Raw genomic sequence first — 17,024 nt, 5'->3', positions numbered from 1 at the left:
TGGACCAGACATGAGACTTGGCGGAAATGGATCTAGGTACTTAGAAAGACTGCATCTGTAGAATATGAATCTTGATCTACTGCTAATTGATGACTTGAAGCAAGTTCTGTCAAAAGACCTGCATGAATATAGTGTCTCAGAATATTTTTTAACCCAAAACAACAATCACAATATCTGAGGTGTAACTGCTCTAATCATGCCTGGCGTTGACATTCTGATGTTCCTCCTGCCCACCTAGATCTTCTTTCAGAAAGATCTAGTCTGGAACACAATAGTTCATAACCGTTTCCAGTTTTCAAAAAATGTTAGGCCAATCAGCGACAAGAAGGGAAGATGAAACCGAAAATTACTGTGATAAACAGAAGCAGCAACACCTGCAATGGTCAAAAAATGCAGTTGGGAAAATGCAGAGATTTATTTACAGCAAAGGTAGACCATCATACATTGTTTCCTGACTGTTGATTCTGTTTATTGTCAGTTTGTAAAGTTTAGGCGAAGTAGGAAGTAACATTAGGAATCTCTGATCAATGTGATTGGTAAGGCTGGACCAATGATTTCAAAGTTAGTGCCCGTTGCAATGAAAGTGTTGGAAACATTTCCCAATCGAGACTTGATCTTCTACAACTGGAATCACTGATTAACATTCTTATGTAGACTACCTGTAAGTCAATAGACTACTACACTTTGGCCAGCTTGAAGGTTTCTGTTTTAAGTATCTTCCCAACTGTAGAAAATTATAGAGAAAAAGAGTATTTTTAAAATACCATTTTGGGTCAGTATAGGCTTGTATGTTCTATATACCATTACATATGTCTAATAACTTAAAATCAGGCATGTACAGAGAAGAGATTAATATGACTCACTGAAGAGTGATACTTCACTCATGGAACTCTGTGACAAAGTCAACCAAGACATCATGTTGTTCAGCTTTTAAAATGGTTTATTGAAACAGGTTTTTCCCCATGCATAAGCTGAATGATAGGCTTATGTTAGGTATTCTAATTCTGAACCCATGAATGGTGCTTCACAAATGATTACATTTACTTGGCCTGAAACCAGAAATCAACTTTTGTTAAATCACACATTTCAATTTTGAATGTTGCCCAATTCAGTTGGAATCAACACACTGCTTTAGAGCCGGATGTGCAATTCAATCATTGAAAATGTTCAAAAACAAGACAAATCATTTGATGATTTGATCATCCAAAACCAGATAATGGAGTGAGAAAAACAATTTGGTTGACTCCAGAAACTGAGCCTATGACATTATAACACACCAATGGGTGTGCAGGTAATTTGGAAATGAGTTGATGGCAGAATTTAGACTAGTACCCTATTTATTAAGACAGCACAAATTCCTTGAGATCCCATCTTAAAATGTAACCTACAGTATATTGAGCTGAAGGGGAATGGTTTGCGTGTATCTAATAGGGGGCTTAACAATCGCATCTCAGAAGGGGGCTGACTATCTGTGTGACAGATGACGGAAGGTTTAAAATGGTCACCTATTGCATATCTATGAACTCTATGAGAAAATACAACCTACGCTGTGAATTAATAAGTGAAAAAAAAAGATGGAAAGGGTCCCTAAGGGAAAAAAACTGAACTCAGTGATGTTAAGTGATGAGTTTCTTTTAAGCAGGAAGGCCCCAAACTCTAGGATGATATCACTATCTCAACCCCACCATAAACGAGAACAGAAGGAGCCAGTTATAACACCTTCACAGAACTTCCAAACGATCTGTACATACAGATATTCTCTCCCTCCATTTAGAAAGGAAATTTCTCGAGAGATACAAGTGGAAATGCCATTTCCGGAATTTTAGCAGATTGGAAAACCATTTTCTTCAAAGAAAGGGAACACAGCCGATTGGTGTTCCTTGGATTAAAGTGCACGTACAAGTAGGAGGGGTGCGAGAGTGATCTACGGGAGAGCACACACACAGGGGAGAGGAAGAGGGCGCGGACTCTACTCTCCAGAGCGACAGCACGCCCTGAAGCCACACTGCAGGTTCTGGCAGCCGCTGGCCGTGTCCGCGTGGGGACCTGCAGAGAGATGTGGCAAGACACAGCCATTAGGGGGCGCCAGAGAGACATAAAAGGCCCCTTTTTCAACAGAAACAAATTGCGCACAGCTGACCTCTTAAGTTCTATGCATGTTCTACAACAATAACCACAACAACAAAAACATTCTGACACCATGTGGAGAGGACACAGAGTCCTCTTTTGAAGCTACAACTTCATCTCGTGTGGAATGTGCATCTGCATGTAACAGTTCTAGAAATGAAAACATTAGGTCACTCAAGTCACTACTTACCTTAAACATGACAGAAAGTGTCTAGGTCAGAAGCCACAGAGTAACTATAAGAATGTACAGGCATGTGCACAGAGTTCAATGTAAATAATTTCCATTAACTTACCTTTCACTGACAGGAACTCTATAAATGAGCATGCTGGCAATTAAGGGCAAAGTTAGACAATACCAGCTACTTCTAACAGTCATTTCAAAACAACACATGGATTGACTGATTCAATGACTCACAGTTACCAACCCACAAAGTAACACTTAAAATAAACCATGCAAATGGCAATATTCCCAAATGGGATAAGCTACACAGCAATAGTAATTTATCAGTAATTTATTTATTTTAGTGACCATTTGGATCAGTATGATGCAATCACTTAGGTGTTGATTCTCAGAATGAGGATAATTTCCAAATCGGAGGTCACAAAAGGAACTCACTGTGATCAAGTAGGCTAAACAGTCTGTGCAGCTCTACTTCTAATAGTTTGGAACTATTTTTTCTGATTAACCTCAAATAGTAACACTAGGCAATTTTGATAAATCTTACTGTACATGACTGGAGTCACATAACTGGCATTGGCAGATTAAAATTAAGCCTATGTGACGAGTGCTTATCTACACACTTCTTATACAGCACTTTTTGATCATCTACAAAAGCTTTACAGCACAAATGTCTCTTGTATGCTTTATTTCAGAATGTGCTCTATACATCAATCCTCTTTGACCTCTAAGCCAAAACTGATGTATAGTGACATGATACAAGGATACAAGGAAGTTTATTGTCACATGCATATAGTTACTGGAAGTAAGAAATGCAGTGTAATTATGTCTGGTGTCAGCCTATTTGTGCATTTATGGGGGGGGGGGGACAGGGGTTTAGTAGATTAAGTGGCAAGGGCTGCATAAGAAAGGTGGGGGAGGATTGGGGGGGCACCAACAAGGAACAATGGGATTTTACGGTATTCAGTGCACTCATTCAGGTCAGACACAAATTCGGACCTGCATAACCACCCTGCAGAGCTGAACACGTGGTGTATAAGTAGATGTGTAAAAGTCTGTGTGTGTGATGTGAAGTGATGAGTTACCATTGATGTTGTCACAGTAGTAGAAGTGTTCGTCGTTGAGTGCCGGACAGGCCGACACCAGCTCCTGCAGTCCCACCTCAGTGATGAAGAGGCAGCCCGACAGGTTCAGGTGCTCCAGGACCGGGAGGCCTCCACGCTGAGACAGAGCCCTGGAGGGGACAGCGTGCACACGTGTACACACACACACACACACACACACACACACACACACACACACACACAACACACACAGTCAGCTAGAGGTATAACGTTTTAAGCATGCCACAGGTTTAGAACTTGTTCAGAGCAGATCAAATACATATTTAAGCAGCAGAGCAACCAGTCTGAGGAACATCCCTGCATTACCAATGTTTCCTTGCCTAGTTCACCTTTTTTAAAAAGAAAAGACCTTTCACCTCTCCATGCATTTCCAAACTGGTCTCCTAGTCAACTAAGTACATAGCACATCTCTATTAAAGGAAAATTCAGTTTTTTAGCACTTTAAAGCCCTTTTCTGGTTTGTTTTGGATGAACTAGAGTGGAGGACACCGAAATTTTGACGATTGGTCCTGTCTCGACTTTTCTGACTCGTTTTGAATCGCCTTTGACTTCTCAGGGAGGCTGGCAATGGGCATACTGTAGTAGTCTACTCAAACATGTCCTAAAACAACCCTTAACATTCGGTTTCAAAACTGTGCAACTCACCGAATGGTTAGTGGTGTTCGTTGATTATTAAAACCAAATATATCGGCGCAATGTATGATTTCCAGCCGTCTTATTTGCTATTGTGGAACTATTTTTAGTTTAGTTTTTTAGTTTTTATTTTTACCGCGTATAAACTTCCGCTCAATTGTGAGCCTGAAGCATAGACGGTGGCGCAGTAATATCAACGTGCAATGAGTCTTCCAACAGAAATCAATGGGATTTTACAAAATGCCAAATAAAAGACGACAGAAACTGTATTTCGCTACGCTACTTGTTTTGGAACATCAACGAACACCACTAACCACTCGGTGAGTTGCACAGTTTTGAAAACGAACGTTAAGGGTTGTTTTAGGACAGGGGTGTCAAACTCATATTAGATAGTGGGCCAGATTTGTTGGAATGAGACCTTGTGAGGGCCGTTATAGTCATGGTCATTATACATTTTCTACATGGGTATGAGTGTTGTTTGATATACTCCTTTACCATATATCCACTTATAAGCAAACAAGTACAAATGATGTGCTACTGTCATGTATAATGCCATTTCTCTCTTGAAATAACCTACTTCCATGTCAGTTCTTTCAAACTTCCTTAGGATGGTTTGTAGTGCTAGGTTTAATCAATGTATCATAGAAATATTGCTTATTACACATTGTTGAAGACTATCTTTTTTTTTCTATTTTCCCCTTCCTACCCAAAACATCTGGGGGGCCGTATGAAACCTGCTGGCGGGCCTGATCTGGCCCCCGGGCCTTATGTTTGACACCCCTGTTTTAGGACATGTTTGAGTAGCCTACTACAGTACGCCCATTGCCAGCCACCCTGAGAAGTCAAAGGCGATTCAAAACGAGTCAGAAAAGTCGAGGCAGGACCACCAAAAATTTCGGTGCCCTCCACTCTAGTTCATAACTAATTAATCTGAAGTTCACAAGTCCTAAGTCATCTTACATTCATTATGCAGATAACACACTCATAAAAAAAAAAAAGAAACACCATACTTCAGTCAGTGATGATCATCTGTTGGGCAACAAAGCTAAGAATATGAAAGAATGACAATGTTACATGCAGTAAGAGTGGATTTTTGATTGGCATTTTCAGCCAATTTCCCCCCTTCCATACACCCACCAGTAAATTGTTGTTTCCATTTCGCAAGTTTGTTCAAGGTTGTGTCATCAGAAAGATTCAGAGACATTTTAGGCAAATTAGCCCATTTCACAATTTACGAATTTCCAGCTTTGTTGAACTGAGGCCATTGGTAAAGAGTATTCCTGTTCCTGTCCTACCCGTAGACTGTGATGTAGAAGAATGATACTCTAGAACTATTTTCACATCTTTGAACCTAAACCTCACCAAATTTGACAAAGAGGTGTTAGGTGTTGAAAAAGAACTGTATTTTTTAACTGATCTGTACAGCGGACAGCAGAAGTTGAAGAGTTGAAGTAGTTGGGGGCGGCTGTGGCCTACTGGTTAGCACTTCGGACTTGTAATTGGAGGGTTGCCGGTTCGAACCCGACCAGTAAGCCGAACCCGACCTTGAGCAAGGCACCTAACCCCTCACTGCTCCGAGCACCGCTGTTGTTGCAGGCAGCTCACTGCGCCAGGATTAGTGTGTGCTTCACCTCACTGTGTGTTCACTGTGTGCTGAGTGTGTTTCACTAATTCACGGATTGGGATAAATGCAGAGACCAAATTTCCCTCATGGGATACTTATACTTAGTGAGGCATTGTGTAAGAGGCACATAATATAGCCTTAAATGCTCTCAAAGGAAACATCGTTCACAGGGATCATATGAAAAACTTGGAAGTAAAAAGGCATTGCCGTGCAAAGATCCCTGATAGAATTAAGTGTCCTTGACATGATCGTCTACAGTAAAAGAGATTCCAATTCCTACTTGACAATTCATCAAACCATAACTGGTCCCAAGGGAGGCTACAGCACTAGACATCAGTTGATATTTAGAATATTTCTTAAAAGAAACCATTTAAAAGCATGTGATTGCTTGGTAGAACATTACCACGCCACTTTTGTAGGCAACTACAGTGGCTTGCAAAAGTATTTATCCCCCTTGGATATTTCCCCTCTTATTGCTTTAATAAATGGAATCTTTGTCAATTGAATTTGCCCTTTTTAACACCAATTTAAAAAAATCCCCTCTTTAGCGTCAACGTGAAAGCAAATTTCAGTTTGTGGTGACAGCCTGCTCTTGGCAGATTTGCACATTTGCCATGTTCCTTACGTTCTTTAATAATGGATTTCACTGAAATCCAGAGGATGTTCAGTGACTTGAACATTTTTTGCATCCATCTCCTCACTTATGCTTTTCAATAACCTTTTTTCTGAGTTGTTTGGAGTGTTCTTTTGTCTTCATGGTGGAATTATAGCCAGGAATACTGATTGACCAGTGACTGGACCTTCCAGATGCAGGTGTCATTATATTGCTATACTATACTATACACATTCACTGCACTCAGGCGATCCTCATTTCACTAATTGTGAGACTATTAGCACCAATTGACAGAACCGCTGTTGATTTAGGTCAGTCATTTTAAGGGGGATGAATATTTATGCAATCACTTATTTTGCATTATATATTTTTAAATTTGCTTTCACCTTGACATTAAAGAGGGGATTTTTGTAAATTATTGTTAAAAAGGCCAAACTAAATGGACAAAGATTCCATTTATTAAAGAATACTTTTGCAAGCCACTGTATTTCCAGTTCATTTTGATGACTTTTTCAGAAGGACAGATGCACACACTGACTTGCAAATAACCTGTCAATACAGTACCGGTACTATGTATGTTCAATATCGCCACATAGCCTGTATCGTCAAATGTGAACCTTTATTCATGCCATCTGGGCTGTTTTTTTTCTGGATTTTTGTTGGATGTCTTTTAGGTATTGAGCCTGCAAGCTTAAGACCCAAACTCTATACTGCTGCTAAAAAAAAAAAACTGAACCATAACTCGAGTGTAAAAGTACATTACCTCAAGCCCAGGTCTGTGATCTGATAGCACCCGGACAGACTGAGGAACCTGAGAGAGCGGAAGGTGTCTGATTTGTCAGTCTGTTTGCCAAGCCCGGGGCAAGTCTGGCCCTCTGCAGGGCACTTAGTCCGAAACCCAGCGCTGCCCCCTGTGGCCGGAGGACTGCACTGGGCCCCATTTGAAGTCCTTAGGGCGGTGTCTCCGCCACAGCAGGTAGAGTGGCCACACTGTGCATCTGTGTAGGATGCATGCTGCAGTGGCTGCTGCTGCCAGTAGGGGGAGCCGCTGCTGCTGCTTTTACCAGTTCTGAAGCCTCGCTTACGGCTCCTCCTGCAGCAACACTGCTCCCCGACGACCTGCATCTCCAGGGGCCTGCCGGTGCCCTCCAATGCCGGGCCCCCACGTCGGCTCCACTCAGCCGCATCCTCGATGTCGACCAGCTCGGACGGGTCCAGCACCCAAACGTGCGCCGGTCCGAAGCCGTTGCCTCGGCCGCCAGGTCTCCTCTTGAAGATGAGCTCCTGCCTGCCCCTGCCGTTGGAGCAGTTGGGGGGGACCTCGTGCTGGAGCTTGATGGGAGATGGCAGACCGGCCAGCAGCTTGGCCTTGCGCTCTGGGCTCCTGATGGGGAGGGAGCAGGAGGTCAGGTCACCCAGGCCCATGGAAAGCCTCTTCAGAGTGTGGTCTGTGATCTTCTCACAGCCAGACAGGTCCAGGTGTTTCAGAGAGCTACATGCACCCAGAGATGCCCAACTGGAGACAGCAGAAATAGAGCAAAAAACACATATCAGAAATAATCATTTGACATTATGTCAGATACGTGGACATCTAAATGGTGTAGCTCGTCAAATAAAGCTTTGTAGGGAGGAACTGCTGACACCATTCACGGCACATTCAATAACATCCATCCAACATGTTTCCTTGCAGTGAGCAAGATATTAACGAGAAGAGAAAGAAGAAGAACTACCTGTCGAATGCAGAGTCGGTGACATCAGTCTGGGTTAGGTCCAGGTAGGTGAGTTGGGGGCAAAGGGTGAGGATCTGGCGAACCTGTGACAATTGAGAAAGTATTAATTCAACATACAAAAATCCTAATGGAACTGTAGCTAGCTAGCTAGCTAGATAGATAGATAGATATACTTTCTTGATCCCCAAGGGGAAATTCAAGATGGGCGTAATGGAACTGAAGCCAAGGCTTTGAACCAGTTCATGGAACAAAAATGAAAATCAGAAGCTATTGATAGATATTGATATTTAATTTTGATACTGATGTTCTGGAACAGAAACATGTATTTGAAAGAATGGTAACTAGTAAATAATGTTATTTCTTTCAATCTTCTATTATTACAATGATTAAAATATTTTCTGCTTGATAACTGGATAACTGGAGTCTGGATAGTGGACTTACTGGCTGCAGCCAGTGAATGGTAAAATGTCTCTATAAAGTTAACCTTAAACTGAAATGTGTCTCCCGTCCCCATTTGCAACCAGAGGAGGTAAATATTGTGCTTAATTGGAATTTAATTTAGTTTGATTCGATCATGTAAACTAGAACTAATGTTGAAAATCGCTAGCTAACTTCATACTACTGTAACCTGTATAGCTATTAGCAAGCATTAAAATGACATAGTTTCTCATTTAAACGTTTGTGCTTAGATGGGAAGGCATCAAGAAAATCCAGTGTTGCAGCATTTATTGTTTGATCCTGAAACCAACAAGTCTGTGTGTAAAATAGATAGGCTAGACATTTTTATGCCATCTGAATATTATCATGTTACATAGCCATACATGGAATGTTATTAACCGTTTTTTTCATTTGGTTCTAACCGGTTGTCATTTTAGGGTGGAACGCAAAACGTTAAAATACTGATTCTGCTCGGAACGCATCTAATGAAATGCAGATGCGGAACGCATCTAATTCTTGTATTTATAATTCTTGTATAATTCTTGTATTTTTGGTTTGAAGCCCTGACTGAAACAGTGCTCCGAGGGAATAAAATGGTCCACATACCATTTTACTGGAGACAGCGAAGCTGTATGCCAGGACGATGGACTTGACGGAAGACCCCACGATGGGCAGAAGGTTCTGGATCATCCCATTCAACAGCTTCTTCTCTCGCTGGACTGCATTAATGGCTGGACTTTCCTCTGAGGCCTCTTCTACAGGGATAACACAGAGTAAAATCAATATCTCCACTGTGAGATGGTGGCCAATTCTTCCTTTAGTAGGAATTCAACTGAAAGCCATCCCAGCCATGACTTAATAAACCAGGCACTAGTTATATAACCAGGGTACTTTGATATTGCCAAAAAACACAGTACGCTCGACTGTAACGCAGAGGCCGAGGACTCACCAGACTCATCCACGTCTGCATCTTCATCCCACTCCTGATAGGCTCGACCCTCGTCTTTGAGGTTCTTCACCCACTCCTCCTCTGGATCCTGATCCAGCTCACCGGGGGGGCCGTGGTAGTAGTCGCCTAGGAGACATGGCGTTAGATACGCACAAATGAGTGTGGGTGTGTGAGTGCAGTGATAACTTAGTGATAAAATAGCTAGGGGGCCAGCTGCACAGACAAGTACGGTGGATCCAATACGGGCCCATGCAAAGCCCAGCTCAGAGGGGTGGAAGCTCTAATTCATTATGTGAGCACAATGAAACGCTGACTAACAATTCTAAATAAGGCTTGGAATTTGGGCTTATTTACTTCAAAGTAAAAATAGTTCAAGAGAAAAAAAAGTAATTAGGACAAAAAAACATAGCAAGCCCTTAGACACACTGAGTGTGCATGGCATCTACTTTACCTGCTGATTTCGATTTTGCCCCATACTAACAGATCACATTTACATTTATTAATTTAGACGACACTTTTATCCAAAGTGACCTTCAAGCTTTTTGTTTGGCATGGAGGACCAGCAGTTCAGTCTTTGAGAGGTTTAGTGAGGTGGTGACCCTTCATCTTTGCGGATATGTCAGAGACGATCCGAGATCCACACAAAGACCGTTGAGTCGTCAGTTCTGTTCAATTGTTTGTATTTACTTGTGTAGTTAAACTTGTTCACTGTGTATATGGCTAATGCCTGTTAACATAAACGTGACTCCACTGAGATAAAGAGCTACCATAAGCTTCAAGAGCTCTCCAGACAGCCAGCAATACTACTGGGTTGGTCTGTATATGACACCATGCTGTGCACTGTTCATGCCAAGAGTCATCATTGCCCATGGACATTTTAGTTTGTTAAATTTAACCAATGGACTAATTTAACTCATAGATATTTTTCTAATTGTTTGTTCTGTCTTAACTTCTATGTGTAAAGCCCTTTGTGCGTGTGAAATAGAGGTCTGCACTCCCGCGGTAGACCCGCGGGTCCCGACGCAAAAGAGTGCGGCGCGGGATAACTTTTGAAAGCTCTTTGCGGGAGCGGGCGGGATGAGAGAGGTGCGTTCGCGGGTGCGGGACAAACCGATGATTCACTGCACTCCTGCAAATTAAATATGTGCGTAAAATTAAATATGGAAATGATTAAAGTAGTGTTCATAACTATAGTTCAGCTGGATGTTCTGTTAGGCAGCATTAAAAAACGGGGTTTAAGCATAACTGACGGATAGCAGGCCTATATTGTTGTTTACGTGGGTTCAATTTGTTCCTGCTGCTCATTGTCAAAACTCGAAATCGAAAGCACGATAGAGGAAGAGGGCACCAGACTAGGCCTACTTCAGTTGTTAGCCTACATTCAGAACAAAGAAACTTAAAATCAGACAACTGGAGTCTTTCTCAGGTGTGTGTGCTCCTTTCGTGAGACAGAAAGAAAAGCTGAATAGGCTATCCCTCCTGCATGCGGGCTGTAACACTTACTCTGCCAGGGATAGAGCTTTGACTCATCTAAAGCTCAAGCGTGGAACCTATTTTTCACACGCAAGGTAAGCCGCAAGCAGTTCAGCGGTTCAATATAGAAAGATATAGGGCTGGCAGTGCCAGAGCAAAAATGTCAGCTGTGTGAACAAACACACACTATCGAGCTACAGTAGCTCAATGCAGCCATCGTGTACACACCCACACACAACACAATTCAGTGTATCCAAGGGCTAACACTGTACATTCAGTAATCAGTTTGGATTCACCCATTTCAGTCAAATGTAAGCATCCAGTTTATATATTATATTTATGCAAAACTAAAAAAAAGCAGGGAACTCTCCTTACCTCTTGCCCAGCGGACTGGGTATAAGTGCCTCCAGAGAGAGCCAGTCTTGGCAACATTTGACCAGGTGGTGCAAACCTGCCCGCAGCGGCACAGGTCTTCTGGGCCAAGATATCTAAACAGCTTCAGCAGAACCTCCACGGGAAGCTGGGAGATGTGGGCCGATCCGGACCCCTTCTCCAACTCTGCCCAGCCAGGTGGACGAGAGAAAACACACATAGTCAGAAAAAAGCTGTGTGGCTAAGTACAGCTGTGAAAACAAACTCACTCTTCATGGGGCAAGAGGGACATTTCATAGGCCATTTCAACACCAGTTCAAAGTTTCCTGACGGTCAGTGATGATGCTAGAACACTTCAGGGAAATATTCCTATTTGCATCACACATCTAAAGAGGAAGTCTTTTGAAGAAACATTTTGAGGTTTTAGCCATCACCTGATTTTCTTAGCTGGCATGATGCCATACCCATGCTATCCCATATCAAAATGGTTATGGACAGTATATTCTATATATTAATTTATATAATGAATAACATTGTTCTGTTTTACACACTCTACCTTCATCTGTGTACTTATTTTTAACTATCTTTATTGTTATCCTTTGTCGGTTGTCTTTCCACTTCACAGACAGCCCAACTCACCGTCATCTGTCTTCTCGTGGTCCAAGTACTTGAAGGCCTTGTGCAGCTCCTCGGCCTGGTTGAGCAGGCTGAAGCCTTTGAGTACCTCGGCTGCACAGTCCCAGCGCTGCTGGCGACAGTGCTGGGCAATCACCTGCTTCTTAATGTCCTTCAGCTCCTCATAGGTGAAGTACTCCATCAGCATGGGCTGGAACACCTACAGCACCAACGGCAGCGACCACGTCAGCACAGCCATAACTGGCATTGCTTGATAATATATATATATATGGACATCACACGAGACTCTCAACGCTGTGCACACTGCACACGTGTGAGTGTGGTCTCAAATTTTACACTCACATGGAAAAAGTAATGCCTCACACAGAAATTTGGAGTGTTTTAAACCAATATGCGAATATAAGTGAGGTAAAAAGGGAACTCCATGATCTTCAGTTCCATTTCTCATTCACATCCACACAATTATAAATGCCCATTTTCACAAAAGGCATCCAATTTATTCTAATTTAGGCTGAATGTCACCAGGTTCCAGTGACAAACATATTGTCATACCTCCTCCTCCTCCTTCATGTGGGGAAGGAAGTCCTGAGTGAAAGCCTCCAGTTTCTCCTTCAGCTGTCGGGCATAGTTCAGCTGCTCGTACTCACTCTGCAGGGACAAACGCACCATCAATCAAACACATGATAAATCGTGTCGCCACATTTCGGTGATTCAGCGAGTGTGCCCATTATGCAACTATGAAAGGCACTTTCTAGACAAGTCCCTTCGTCACCAAAAAAATCCAAGCCCTATGTCCAAACTTCTTCCATATGTTCATAGGAAACAAAAACTGGAAGCTGCGTGTGTCTGTTGTGTACAGTACGCTAAACGTACTGCAGAGGTAGAGTCCTGTGAACACTGCAGTCAGTTAAAAAACAAACTAGAGAGCTCAGACTTAGGCGGGCAGTTTACACACCACCACACTGAATTCTATTTGAACTCTGCCATGCAGGCCTTAGCAACTCCTCTCTACAAATCTAATTTGGAGCCCAAACTGCCTCAAAAACAAACATGTGAGTTTCTGACTGGCTTCCTGCGCACATTCAAGTTGCAAGCAGAAGATTTAAACAAAAATAAACTGAAAACAATTTAATAAAGCTGCTTATTCATGTTGAAGTTATATCTGCCTTCCTGTTTCAACACAGAGACTCACAGGATGTGCCGAGTTTGGCTTGGCCAACCACAAGCTGGGAAATTACCCCGGGGACGGGGAGGGGGAAGGGGGGGGGGGATACGGGGTGGCAGGGCAATTCACACAATTGCACTGTTCAGATGCTTTTAGGTAACTCAACACAATTGTCACAAGACAAAACATTGAGATTGAAGACAGCTACACACAGTCCATCCCAACATCTGACCAATGTGATAAAATTACAAAGGATTACATTTATAGCCTACTAATTTATCCTTTGTATATCATGCCAATGGTGAAGAACAACACCGTCACAATAGCTATAGATGCATGTTTATGTACGGATATCTTGAATACGGCCACCATAATATTGGTTATGGACACAAACTGTGAAACCCATGATACCACGAGAGTTTTGGTAACCCTTAGAACACAAATGTAACTTTTATTACACTCCCAGATCATAAAACCTCAATGATCTTGCAAAAAAAGGTGCCAACAAAATGGATTACACTGGATTGAAACAGACTGACTGCAGCTTGATTTCCCTTAGTCATGGTGACAGTCACTAGAAATAGAAGTGTAGAAATAGAGGTGTAGTGAAATATGAAAAGCAAACTACCACCAATGCTGGGCCCTTCCTAGATGATTATGGTGAACCATATATTCTCATAAACATATGTTAACAAATTCTTATTTCATATATAAGACGTTTCATTATAGACACATGGTTGTCCTTTTTATGCTAGCCTACCCGCTAAAAGTATGGGAAGAAAACATAACCATTCACTGACACCCTGTCTTTTTTAGACAGTTGCATAACAGAAAGACCGGCACTACCAGCAAACTATGCCGCTCTCAAACCCAGCCAATAAACATCATGTGAGAAATGTGACTGCCAAAAACTCAGTAAGGTGCTCTGATAAGATTTGGCCTGAAAGCATAATACCAACAGCATACTTCAAATGGCACAGACTCACCTTGACACTCTTGAGTCCCTTCTCAAAGAGTGACAACATCTCTGAAAGCTTGTTGTCTGAGTGCACATTGTATACTGTGTGGCTGCGTTGTTGCAGCAGTCCAATGATGCACTCATTCTCGATCTGTTCGTGCATCTTGAACTCTTTGAAGGTAGCACAAAGTGACTGCAGAAACGATCTGAAATCATTGTTGTTGGAGAAGTTGGTTTTCGAGAGCTGCAACAGAAGAAATGTTAGATTCTTACTTTAGGTGTCAACACCAAGCCACCCTAACTTTTATTTTTAGTGTAATACACTTAACGCACTTGAATATGTTTAACGTTAGTGGGGAACTACGGAAGCGTATTGCTGCCACACTAAAATAAATAAAAAGGCTCAGTATTATGTAATTACGTGAAGTTTCTTGTTATAACAATATCTTTTTCACGTTTTAACAAGATACGTATCACGTTATTACATAGAATTATCACGTTATTTCATGATATTGATATTTTCACGTTATAATGTGAAAATATCATGTTATTTCAAATATATATCTTGTAAAAACGTAAAAATATCATATCACGTTTTTACATGAAATTATCACGTTATTCAAGATAATGAACCTAAACGAAACGAGAGGCAAGAATAGGATATGCTCGTTTAAACGACTCAATCAAATTCTATTTTAAGCTTGGTTTAAGACATTCTCGTTATTGAACACGGTGGATGATATTGTTATAGGCCTATAGCCTATGCATTGTCCAGAATATTCTGCACTGTGCAGCGGAGTGGCAATCGGGAGAGTCGGGAGGATTACTGTAGTGTGATCTCAAAAAGCGCATGCTATTGCTGCTGTGCTCTCCAGCAGCCTGCACTGTGCGACTGCAGCGCTTCACTTCTCACTCCCCGCGTCTCTTCCCCACAGCCTTATTAGAATGACTGCGATGACCTGCAGGCTACCGAGCTAGAGCGCTCTATACATTTACCCACATTGCGTGAAGATTCGCATATTTATCAAAGCCCTTTCTCCCTCTTGCGTCAAGTTAGCGAAAGTTTTATTTATTGTGTTGATAAGAAGATAAAGCAGAACTATCAGGCTGTGTGAGCAGGCTATCCTGCACAGAACCTCTCTATCGGCCTCCTTTTCAGCGGCTCTCTGCCGATACACACACATCCCTGTTCATCCCTCTTCGCTGCTCCTCAGTCAGCTGGGAATTGACCACGCACACGTAGCCTACACACACACACACACACAGACACATGCACAAAACAAACACTCATCAAGCAGCACTGTGTAGGTCTAATAGCAGTCAGGGTGCAAGTTCAGAGACGACTAGTTATCATTTATGCCAGCCATGAGCTCTCGTGGCCTCGTTTCATTTAGTTTCGTTACTTTGAAATAATGTGATATTTTCATGTAAAAACGTGATAAATATCTTGTAAAAACGTAAAAAAATCATATCTTGAAATAACATGATATTTTCACGCAGGGAACAACTCAGTCTGTTGCCCTCCATGTCAATTAATTGGCCAATTTGGCCACACAAAAAGTATACTGTTGGTAAAACGTAACTAGGCGTGCATGCACCAAATTCACGATCAAGGGACCTTTTCAGATGAGACAGTTAACCCAAACAGCTGACTTTAGCCACTAACGTCAACGGCAAGTCAAAATGGTATGAATACCAGAAGAAGCCCCCTGACAGACTGGGCAAAATTGGTAAGCTTGCAACAACAACACATTGCCTTGACGTTAAGGTAGTCAAATAACTGTGACACATGCACAAACAGTTATGCCTTACGATCTTTCATTCAGAATAAGATCCAATGAAAGACTAACTATGAATTGCATTCAACCATTTTAATGTCTTTCACTTGTTTCAAGTTAGTACTTAAACATTATCCGATCTCGATAACGTTGATGTATAAACGGTGGACGTGGCTAACGTGTCCGTCTGCAAGTTGCTGCTTACAGAATACCCACCAGACGTACACAAAAGCACTTTAAAACCAAGACGGTAGACTAACCACTTTTGCAGAGCAAAACTGTAAATTAACAACTTGCCTAACAAGCTATTTGCGCAACCATTTGAATGGTGACTGCAGTGTTAAGGCTGGCTAGCAGACTATCGTTTTCAGACTGACATTTCACGTTACGTCGCTGAATTAGGTAACTGTGATAGCCTCATCACGTTAGCTGGCTAAACTGTACACAAGTCAACACTTCGAATTTAAGATAGTAGGTCCTAACGTTATCACTAATAAGAACCCATCAATTCAATCTTGACTATATTCGTAACGATTTGTTTGGTTTATCTTCACTTTCTTGACTAGCCATTTGGCTGTTGGTTAGCTTGGTTATCAGCTAACGTAACGTTACGCATGTTTACATCGAGGTTCAATTACAATAGTAACACTACAGACTGTAAGCCATAATTTGTTAGGCAATATATACAAATGTCCAGAAAACCTTAACTGATAACTTAGTTATTTGACCAACGGCGTCCCACCTTAACATTACACCCATCATCGACATGCTAGTTGAAGTTAGCTAACATGAGCGAGTTGCCTGATGGCGTATAGGTAACGTTATACAACATTTGATATATTTGTTTTCCTAAGCCTTACGCATATTTTGGTTCTAAGCAATGCAATCCATACCTTTTCACAATACAGACCCACCAACTGTTTCATACGCCAGTGTGGGCCTGTGAAAACGTCCACCTCGTCGGGAAAAGGAGCCATCTTCACTCCATACCACAACAAACTAAAAACTCCACTATGGTATGGTCCCGACGGCGAAGACTTCAGCGATGGAAAACTTGCTAGCCTAGAAGCTAGACCTAGCCGCCTAGATCTATCTACGTCTACGTGTTTGTTCAAGGTAAAAATAGATTCTTGTGACGTGCAACTTTGCGCGTCTGAGATGTCACACGAAAGGTAAACTTATAAATGAATAACTTTCAGTTGGGTAACTTTATTCTTGAAAACCCG

At 41.9% G+C, this 17,024-nt stretch overlaps 1 protein-coding gene across 2 annotated transcripts; it reads right to left on the bottom strand.

The window, feature by feature from the left end:
* Positions 1–451: 451 nt before the first annotated feature.
* fbxl5 (F-box and leucine-rich repeat protein 5) lies at positions 452–16,855 on the bottom strand. 2 transcript variants are annotated; one of them, XM_076278467.1, is made up of 11 exons: positions 16,692–16,853; positions 14,049–14,264; positions 12,450–12,545; positions 11,901–12,096; positions 11,265–11,447; positions 9,417–9,542; positions 9,074–9,222; positions 8,030–8,112; positions 7,063–7,815; positions 3,391–3,539; positions 789–2,046 (listed from the first exon to the last, which is right to left on the bottom strand). In XM_076278467.1, the coding sequence occupies exons 1-11, from the start codon at positions 16,773–16,775 to the stop codon at positions 1,970–1,972; spliced, it is 2,112 nt and encodes a 703-aa protein (XP_076134582.1). In that variant the 5' UTR covers positions 16,776–16,853; the 3' UTR covers positions 789–1,969. The 2 variants fall into 2 exon arrangements, with proteins under 2 accessions (XP_076134581.1, XP_076134582.1); XM_076278466.1 differs by having other exon boundaries at positions 452–3,539; positions 16,692–16,855.
* Between the last annotated feature and the right edge of the window lie 169 nt (positions 16,856–17,024).

Source organism: Alosa pseudoharengus, unplaced genomic scaffold, assembly GCF_046254945.1.
Source record: "Alosa pseudoharengus isolate Yale_2024_CS ecotype anadromous, Long Island Sound unplaced genomic scaffold, YU_APseudo_1.1 YU_APseudo_1.1_scf_11, whole genome shotgun sequence".
NCBI classification, from domain to species: domain Eukaryota; kingdom Metazoa; phylum Chordata; class Actinopteri; order Clupeiformes; family Clupeidae; genus Alosa; species Alosa pseudoharengus.
This window is presented reverse-complemented; position numbering and strand designations above follow the sequence as displayed.